The following is a 10,728-nucleotide window of genomic DNA, read 5'->3' on the forward strand; positions in this document are numbered from 1 at the left end:
AATTAGCCTACTTCCTTTCATTTATTTTTATATCATATTTTTGTCATGCTCCTTGAATAACGTGAACAAAACACTGTCCTTTCATTATAGCGCGTGTAACTCGAACTACAGCAAATATTCCTTCCTTTGACATGAAAATCGTTTAGGAAAAATCGAATTCTATGGTCATGCCAGGACTGCGGCCTTTCCCTGTAGTATCATTTTTCGTTGGAAAGGTGAAGGTGAAACTAAGCACATTTGACTGTTACGCATAAATGAGCAGTGAAACCTGATTGAGTTAGACCATTATGGCTCCTTGAGCATCAGGGCGAGAAGGCGGCTCCCTGAGGAGTGCTACCTGGCGTGTGGTGTGGTTCTCCCTGCCTGCCTACTGCTGCAGAAGGAGAGTACAGGTACTTGAGCGCCGTTAACTTTACAAGAGAGCCTCTCCTGAAACGCAATTTCTTTTGACTGGCTGCATGGCTTTCTGATCTGAGACGACGAGACGAGTTGAGCATCCGGATATGGGGCGATACGCTGCTCTCTCTCCTCGCGCCCAACTAATGATAACAAATCGAAAAGGGGTTAATCATTCACGCGCTGCCACTTAACACGCGGATGTGTATTTGTTTACTTATCCGTCAATTTTCCTCCCTTGTAGCAGAGAGCAAGTGCACTTTTGCATGTTTGAGTAAGATGCGAGCATAATGCAAACACGTCTGCAATCAACCAGAAGCCTCTCGCGCCCATTAAAAGTCACTAGTTCAACTCAGGCTTTTCTCAGAGTACAGAGCTTGTGTCCTAAATGGCACCCTATATTCCCTATCGTGCATTATTGACCATCAGCAGTGAAACGTGGTTAAAAAAGTGCACTAAATAGGGAATAGTGTTCCATTTGGGAAGAGATCGGGGTGGGTTCCCCAGCTATGAGACTCTCAAGTCCGTCTAGGCCCCTTTTCATCAAGAGGTCCTCGTTAACATCACTACAGTTAATAAAGTGCAATGTGGTGCTTGTGCCCACTGATATCATTATACTGCTGCGTGTTTGTCAACCACAACACAACAAACCCACCTACCTACTGCTACTAAAGTAGCCTACCTACTGTCAATAGCCTATAATACACAGGTAGCCAATGTGCATGCACTTTGGTTTATGGATTTGTGGGAGGGAAGCTGCAGAGCGCATGCTGTAGCTTGGCCAACATGTAAGTGAAATTATGCCTTTGGGTGCAACGAGGTTGAAAGGAGAGGAGGATAGAGCTGCTTTGTATTGTTGCCGTAGTTGGTGATGCCCCGCCTCTGATGCTAGACAAACCTGGCACCCTGCTAAAACAAACGAAAGCCAGCAGCACCAAGCTCAGCCCAGCTCAGCTCCCACTCAATGCAATTAAGGCGGACTTCAGTCGATTCTTCTACCTACGCGCTCATCTAGCAAGGATCGACGTTGAGTCAACAGGAACCAAAGGGAGAGAGAGAGGGGCTTTGGTCCCCCCCCCCCAAAAAACAGAAGGAGAGATTGCCTAGCCTTCTAATTTCTCCTCTCCACCAGCCCCAGAACAATGTCGATGAGCCCTAAGCATACGACTCCTTTTTCTGTTTCCGATATCTTGAGTCCTCTTGAGGAGAGCTACAAGAAAGTAAGTATGGAGAATAACAACTTAGGGGCACCTCTCGCGTCTTACCGGCAACCGCAGGTGTCTCAGGCGGCGATGCAGCAGCACCACATGGGCCACAACGGGACTGTGTCCGCAGCGTACCACATGACGGCGGCAGGGGTGTCCCAGCTGTCACACACCGCGATGGGGGGCTACTGTAACGGCAACCTAGGCAACATGAGCGACCTGCCGCCCTACCAGGACGGTATGAGGGGCAGCGCCACTGCCACCGGCTGGTACGGAGCCAACACAGACCCGCGATTCTCCACGAGTAAGTGTACCTTTAGACTGCATGAAGCCGTACAGCTGAGGGTATAGCTTTTTGTCACGCATCAACACGTACGCTAGTCTACACTAGATCCATATGCTCGAGTCTGCACTGAAATTAGCGATAGAAATGACTTTGTTTTCAGTTTTTGCATCGATACTGACAGGCTATTGTTTCACTAAGAGGGAGTGTCAGGTATATTCATTGTTAATCACCCAATTTAGTGACTCACTCTGTGCCTTTTTTTTTTGCCAGTCTACCAATATCATGTTTACCATGGATAGGAACATGTTTCGAAGAAAGCCGACATTACCTTGAAAATGTCCTTCACTTTTTAGTTTCTGATACATTTAGGCTCCCGCGGTCAAGATTGATGCTTCTAATAGTCTTATTTGATTTAAGATTATTGTCACTCCAGTCTGTAAAGATATAACACAGACACCTGTTGCCGGTTTCTACTCTAATGTGAGTAGCCTGCAGAAGTTTCATGCACCTGTCATGTGGAGGGTGTATCGAATACGTTATTAGCCGATTATTCATCTGATTGCACTAAATATATAAACGATATAATTCTGTTAAAATAGGCTACTAATTATGGTTAAGTCATTTGTCCATTAGGAGACAGGCCTGTGAGTGACATAATCATATTAGTCACAGTTTTTAATAAGGAAGAGTCATATTCCTACACGTTTTAAATTCAATTCATTCACATTGTGTATTAGTTTATGGTTAAAGGTATTGAAGCGTTATAATAATAGCATTATTATTATTATTATTATTATTATTATTATTATTATTATCATAATCATCATCATCTCACTGGCCTATTTCTGCTTTCAGTCTCCCGCTTCATGGGCTCTTCCTCGGGCATGAACATGGGCAGTATGGGCAGCCTCGGCTCCCTCGCGGATGTGGGCAAAAGCATGGGCCCGATGTCAAGCACCCCGAGAAGGAAGAGGCGCGTGCTGTTCTCTCAGGCTCAGGTCTACGAGCTCGAGCGGCGGTTCAAACAACAGAAGTATCTCTCGGCGCCCGAGAGAGAGCACCTGGCGAGCATGATCCACCTCACCCCGACCCAGGTCAAAATCTGGTTCCAGAACCACCGGTATAAAATGAAGAGGCAAGCTAAGGACAAAGTGTCGCAGCAGCAGATGCAGCAGGATAATAGTTCCTGTCAGCAGCAGTCCCCTCGGCGGGTGGCCGTGCCGGTGTTGGTGAAAGACGGCAAGCCATGCCAAGGCAGTGCCCACACTCCCACCACTACTGTCCAGACACACCACCAGCAAGGGGCCAATGTTATGATCATGTCCAGTAACGGTTCAGGCCTAGGCCAGCACCAGGGCCAGCAGGTGGTTAGCGCAGATCACTCTCCAGACCTAGCACATCATTCGGCCAGCCCGCCGTCTCTCCAGACCCAGGTAGCTAGTCTCTCTCACCTGAACTCATCCAGCGCCGAGTACGGGACAGCCCTGCAGTGTTCTGCTCTCTTATACGGCAGGACATGGTGACAGCAAGACAAACTATGATCACACACAAACAACACTGCTGTCAAAGCTTTTGCTAAAAAAAAGTCCCTCAACAGACAAACAAACAAACTCGGTTACTTTGTATACATTTTCAACAACACCGCTTGGTGCATTTGGTCCACGCTCTTCTGAAATGTTATTTACTCTGATGGAAAGCCATGTTGGATGCGGACAGTAGGAGGGGAAGAAAGAAACTTGAAAGACGAAGTGTTGAGTACATGCGATTTCAAGCCTCGCCTTGAAGGTGGATTTTTATTTATGTAAATTATACTGAGAAGGTATAAAACGTCAAGAGGTAGGCCTAGGTCTCAATAGAAAAACTGTGGGTGCTTTTCAACTTTTGTCACAGAAGGCTCTGGTTTATCATAGATTTAATGTAAAACGTAGGTTGTATATTTCTGTAAGAGTTTTGAATTGAACATATAGCCTAGTTTTTAGCAATCTGTTGTACAAAGTTTTTATGCTTTTGACGGTTTGTTGTTGGTTCTTTTAGTTCTATCGGTATTTGTACGTTTTATTTACTTGTAACTTATATAGATATTTTACTTAAATACAGCCAAACAATCCTATTAATAAATTATGGAAATAAAATAATTCAGACCCATTTACTGAAATTGATTTGTATACTGTTTCAGAGAAGAATATATAGGCCTACGAGAAACCTTGACAATTTCTTTTCAGGAAATGATATAGGCCTATTAACAACATCATCTTCAACTTATTGTTATTACTATTATTATTATGTGATTTTGTTTTTTAATGTAACCTTTATTTAACTAGGCATGTCAGTTAAGAACAAATTCTTATTTACAATGACGGCCTAGGAACAGTGGGTTAACTGCCTTGTTCAGGGGCAGAACGACTGATGTTTACCTTGTCAGCTCATGGATTCGATCCAGCAACCTTTTGGTTAACTAGTCCAACGCTCTAAACAATAGGCTACCTGCTGCCCCAAAATAGTGTCTATTACCCATTTTAGCTTGTCAATTCAGTACGCCTCAATTTATACCGACATTATTTTGCTGTTTCATTAGAATAGCCTATGTTAACTGCACACAAAATTGGCTTATAAGCAATGCATGACTAATGAAAACCTGTTTCTTGACTAGGGGTAATCCAAATTGCTGTTACAATGTGCTTGCTTGGTAGACTAGCCTACATTGCTATTAGCCTAATGCTAACCTTTGCGTGTTAAGAGCTCGACCCCAATTCCACGTTTTTTTCGTCACGTTTATTATAGCTACAATCAACGACTGTGAGTAATATGGTTAATGGATCTCTGTGGCCGTTCCTACAAAACGCGGCTCTTCACAAATCGTATATTAAGCTAATGGATAATTGTGTACACAGTATCTCTCTTGGATAACGCTGAGTAAACCTAGGCCAGGCCATTGTGTGCTGTCGGCGGCCCTTTGGTTCTAACTTTCTTGTATTCTCGGCTGCGCGCCTGTGTGTTTCTGGTTTGGGTGAGTCAGTTAGGTGAGGCCCCGAGGCGTTCTTTTTAACAGTGGGGATCAAACACGCGTTGGCTGAAGTCTTATCGTTCAAATCCCTGCCCAAACAGCTGTATTCTTCTCAAATAACTTCGCAAGACAAATCTCTTCGCTTCTTATCAGAGGTAGGCGTGCGTTTATCAATAATCAATCAGTCAACTGGGATTGAAAGGAAAATAGCGTGCCCATAGCCACTCTTTACGTGGTAGGCCTATTGGTAACTCGCTTTTAACCTATAGGCTTTGCACCAAAAACTTTTGATAGCCTACCTATTTTATTGAATTGTTCTAAATCTATAGCACGTAGGTCTTGGTCACTATTTCCCACTGTGCAAAAACTGGTTGAATCAACGTTGTTTCCACATAATTTCAACAACAACAGAAAATCTAATGTGATGACTTGAAACAACGTGGAAAACGTGGATTTGCAAAAAGTCCCCAATTTAAGGGAATTTCGTATTTTTTCACCCAACTTTGAACAAAAATCCAATGACATGGTTCATTTGTTGTTGATTTCACGTTGAATTCACGTTTGTTGACAACTCAACCAAATGTAAATCAAAACAAGATGTTGAACTAATGTCTGTGCCCAGTGGGTTCTTTCATAGTCTCTTTATGAGCATTTCTTTGGTTTGTTGCCAACTTCAATGTAAACATGTTGTAGAAGAGTGACCCGAGTTTAAACGATATGAAATGGCCAGCCTTGCACAGGGATGCAGACTTAAATCTAGACCTATCAAATAGGATATTATTTTGACTGAGTATGTTCATGCATTTGGCTCTGGCGCGTCGTGTCATTTGCATGCCGTGGGGCAGAGATTTTGCGGTTCTTAATTGATTCGAAAAGGTTTTAACATACTCCAGAATATAAATGGTACATTTCAAATGAATTGTGTGAGACGGATACATAGGTACATAGTGTGGAAGGACTAGCTGTGTGTTCTTCTGTAATTTAGCTGTTAATTACCTTGATGTAACATACTGCAACTAATAGTATGATATTATATTGGTATAGATTATTCATATTATTAATATTAATATTATTTATTACTGTATTATTATGGGAATTGCAGGTATTTTGTAGTCTTTATGATAAGGATATTATATAGTGACTTGTTTGATAAGGCTATGTCAAAATAGCCATACGTGCTCCCCCCTGCAAATGCGAAGCGATTGAACAACGACCCAAAGTGCTTTCTCAAAATACTTTAGTCTTAACCGCACTGGGCCCCTAAATAAATATTTCAGTATGCTGTACGACGCCCACGGTTACACTATATTCTCTTTATTTCATGCATTATGATAGGATATTTGCGTTATGATCTTTAGAATATTTATACGTAAACTTGAGACACTTGACAGAAATCATGAGATCGTCTTTTACCAATTATCAAATGGCTGATTCAAGCAGCAGATTGTGCAAACATATGAAGAACAATAGAATACTCTCATCAAACACTTCTGTCAAGTGGAGAAAAGTATAGTTGTAAACTCGATTATTATGTTTTAATGAGCTCTCACAAGAGTTACACTTCAAACAAGCAAACATCCTGCATCATCAGCATTTCAGACTCATGCCAACCAATGGTAAACACTTCAAATTTAGTGCAATGCTATTTTCAATACTGTGCATTTGACCTAAAGGGATTATTAACCTAGTTTCAATATAGCTTATTGATTTTGATAAGACTAATGACACAGGTGGTTGTGCATGCGCTTGCCCGGTCCTGGCTACATTGTAGCGTTGGGCTATGACAAGCCATTGTTGGAAGCACGCCTTTTGGTCGCAATGGGGTTTTTGAGCAAGAGCTTTCTTCGACACAAGGTGAATAGCCTAGCGTAGCCAGCTTTCCATTACATCGGCTGCACCATTATGGCACAGGTGCAGTGAGGTTGCCCTGACTTTAAAACAAGTCGCTGGTGCATCTATCGCCTCAGTTACAGACGTCTCATCCTACTGGCACATACGTCAATTCAACGTCTGTTCCACGTTGGTTCAACGTCATTTCATCGAAATGACGTGGAAACAACGTTGATTCAACCAGTGTGTGCCCAGTGTCATGACACGGTTGACTTTATCTCGCTAAATATGGTTTGGAATAAGCATTGTTTTAGAGATTTTAGGACTTCACGAATAGACTAACATTTAATTGAAATATAGGCTACTAATCGAATGTCCGGAATAGTCAACGGAATTAACAGAGCACCAGACGTCTGTCGTAACCCTGCGTCAAAACGCAGCAGTGCAAGGATTTTAATGAGGTACTGATTTTAATGGCGCTCTACTTTTCACTTAAAGTGGATCATTCAACCAATAGGGCTTTTCGTCGATTATTTTCTATATAAACTATAATGTACAAACCTCTAGCATTCTGGGCATAGAGCCTATTTGCTCTGTGATAGCCCAATTTGATGTTTGATATTATATGCGGCAACCTCTAACCCTCAGCATTGTTCTTCCCTTTTGCCTAAGCATTTACTTCCCGTCTGTGTGGCAGTCTATATATGCCTGCCAGGAAAATGTCAACCCTCCATCTGTCCTATATTCGTTCTATAGCGACATGCGTAAATTGAGATCTCCGTTGTCTGCAAACGGATGTAGTTTGCTTCCTTAATCGACCCATCTACCACCAGTATGATACAGGCTAATTAACATTGTATCAATACTTTATTGGTTTTAATTGTGTTGAGTAAACACATTCCAATTCTTTGTCCATTTCAATTCATTATTAGGCTATTTGATATACACCGGAGCACATGATTTGACCCCATTAACGCCGCTCGTGGATTGGAAATGAGTCTGAATATTTCACACATACTTACATGGAATTATGACTATAGCTCTATTATAAAGAGAGAAATCCCAAAATGTCCATGGCTTCCTCAACTTCCAAAGAGATTCAGTCCTCTGTCTGCTCACTCAATATCTATTTTTATTGGGATCTGGTACTATAGTCCTAAAGTCCAACCATTTCCCTAAAACTTTAATTCAGTGAGAATTCGGGGCATTTTCAAACGACCCCTTTGCAGCGTCAGATAGAGCAGAACAGCGTTCTGTGAAGTATTTGTTGGTGTGGTTTTGTTCAGGATGAGCTCTGAGAGGCTCAAGCTTACGTTATTACCATGTCTGTGGCGCAGTGTGTGGTCTTTTTGTTGGGCTTGTAGCTGTTCAGAATGACTTGTTGGAAGCGTGTGTGCTCTCATTGCTCTCTTTAAGACTTGTCTTTAGACAGACACATTGTACAACTCCGGCAAGTCCTCCTTGCTTTATACTCCCCAGGTCTCCACCAACCCAAAAGCAATTAGTTCCTAATCTCAAGGCAATCATATTTGAGTTGCGCGTTTGTTTCCCTTATTTACTGTCATTTAAAATGCAAAAATATATTTAGGACAGCCTATAGAACCTGTGTGGTATACCCTCATTATTTGGAGACTATCAGCCATTAGACCACCTTAGTTGAGGATATTTTAGTTGAGGAACAAGAGGTAGAAGGGTTAACTTCAGATTAAGTTGTAGGCCTGTGATAAATGAATCCAATGTTAATCAAGAGGGGTCCAATTCTGAGTGGAAAACCAAAATTGTCTTAAACGCATCAAAGTTTTGCTCCTCAATTGATAATTAAGTCAAGAGTTACAACTTTTTGACCGTATGGCATTTTCTTTGGAGGTAGCGTTGATTTTCACATGCATTTACAATCAGGGAAATATTTGGAATAAGTAAACAGAGCTTTAAACAAACTGGCATGCAAAACAAACCAAAATGTTCTGGAAAGTGTCTCCCATTTGGCCTAAAGTTCGATATTTTTACACCTTTGACTTCAGATATATTTTAATAATATCCCATAGAGTCTAATTAGCATAATACAACAATCCCCATAAAAATGAAGATTGATCTGCGGTGGAAGGTGGCAGAGATATGTCCACTGTTTGTCAGAACGGGAGACATCCCTATAATCGGTCTTCTCACGAAAACGTCTGTGGCATTTGAATGGTTAGGCCTACAAATGAATGGTGTTCTCCGTTTTACTCTACGACCCCTACGCGCGTCATGGGACTCCTCTGAAGGTAACCAGGTACCGGGCTGAAAAATGAATGGAAGTGAATGGGGAATTTCCATGTCAAAGCTGTGCAGATAATTTCAACATAAAAAAAATTCCCTGCGCTTTCTTGTATCTCATAGATATAGGACAACCACTACAGAACATACTTCCTTTTGATTTATTTTTGGACTATCTGTTTTTCTGTGTACTGTATGAATCAGTTATTCAATGCGTTTCTAAGGGGTAATATCATAATGTCAGTAAAGCCAAATTAAATGTTTCATCAAATAATGTTTTATAAATACAGGTCAAGTCGAAAGTTTGGGCACACCTACTCATTCAAGGCTTTTTCTTTATTTTAAAAATGTTCTACATGGTAGAATAATAGTGAAGATATCAAAACTATGAAATAACACATATGGAATCATGTTGTAACCAAAAAAAGTGTTAAACAAATCAAAATATATTTGCACACTCTTGGCATTCTCTTAACCAGCTTCACCTGGAATGCTTTTCCAACAGTCTTGAAGGTGTTCCCACATATGCTGCACACTTGTTGGCTGCTTTTCCTTCACTCTGCGGTCCAACTCATCCCAAACCATCTCAATTGGGTTGAGGTCGGGTGATTGCGGAGGCCTTGTCATCTGATGCAGCACTCCATCACGCTTCTTCTTGGTAAAATAGCCCTTACACAGCCTGGAGGTTTGTTTTGGGTCATTGTCCTATTGAAAAACAAATGATCGTCCCACTAAGCGTAAACCAGATGGGATGGCGTATCACTGCAGAATGCTGTGGTTGCCATGCTGGTTAATTGTGCCTTGAATTATAAATAAATCACTGACAGTGTCACCAGCAAAGCACCCCTACACCATCACACCTCCTCCTCCATGCTTCACGGTGGGAACACATGTGGAGATCATCCGTTCACCTACTCTCCGTCTCACAAAGACACTGCAGTTGGAACCAAAAATCGCACATTTGGACTCATCAGATCAAAGGGCAGATTTCCACCAGTCTAATGTCCATTGCTCATGTTTCTTGGCCCAAGCAAGTCTCTTCTCCTTATTGGTGTCCTTTAGTAATGGTTTCTTTGCAGCAATTCGACCATGAAGGCCTGACTCACACAGTCAACTCTGAACAATTGATGTTGAGGTGTGTCTGTTACTTGAACTCTGTGAAGCAATTATTTGGGCTGCAATTTCTGAGGCTGGTACCTCTAATAAACGTATCCTCTGCAGCAGAGGTAACTCTGGGTCTTCCTTTCCTGTGGCGGTCCTCATGAGAGCCAGTTTCATCATAGCGCTTGATGGTTTTTGCGACTGCACTTGAAGAAACTTTCTAAGTTCTTGAAATGTTCTGTATTTACTGACTTTCATGTCTTAAAGTAATGATGGACTGTTGTTTCTCTTCGCTTACTTGAGCTGTTCTTGACATAATATGGACTTGGTATTTTACCAAATAGGGCTATCTTCTGTATACACCCCTACCTTGTCACAACACAACTGATTGGCTCAAACGCAATAAGAAGGAAAGAAATTCCACAAATTAACTTTCAACATGGCACACCTGTTAATTGAAATGCATTCCAGGTGACTACCTCAGGAAGCTGGTTGAGAGAATGCCAAGCGTGTGCAAAGCTGTCATCAAGGCAAAGGGTGGCTACTTTGAAGAATCTCAAATATAACATATATTTTGATTTGTTTAACACTTTTTTGCTTACTACGTGATTCCATATGTGTTATTTTATAGTTTTGATGTCTTCACTATT

The 10,728-nt window shown here is 41.6% G+C and overlaps 1 protein-coding gene across 1 annotated transcript; it reads left to right on the forward strand.

The window, feature by feature from the left end:
• The first annotated feature begins 1,280 nt into the window (after positions 1-1,280).
• On the forward strand, positions 1,281-4,032 carry nkx2-1 (NK2 homeobox 1). Its single transcript, XM_014197881.3, has 2 exons — positions 1,281-1,905; positions 2,743-4,032. Exons 1-2 carry the CDS (start codon positions 1,539-1,541, stop codon positions 3,408-3,410), a joined length of 1,035 nt encoding a protein of 344 aa, XP_014053356.2. The 5' UTR covers positions 1,281-1,538; the 3' UTR covers positions 3,411-4,032.
• The last annotated feature ends 6,696 nt before the right edge of the window (positions 4,033-10,728 follow it).

Source organism: Salmo salar, chromosome 01 (genome assembly GCF_965601325.2).
Source record: "Salmo salar chromosome 01, fSalSal1, whole genome shotgun sequence".
Taxonomy (NCBI): domain Eukaryota; kingdom Metazoa; phylum Chordata; class Actinopteri; order Salmoniformes; family Salmonidae; genus Salmo; species Salmo salar.

Coding starts and splice junctions, on each gene's coding strand:
- nkx2-1 (XM_014197881.3), top strand. CDS start 1,539: ATGTCGATGAGCCCTAAGCATACGACTCCTTTTTCTGTTTCCGATATC. Junction 1,906..2,742: donor AGACCCGCGATTCTCCACGA/GTAAGTGTACCT, acceptor TTCTGCTTTCAG/TCTCCCGCTTCATGGGCTCT.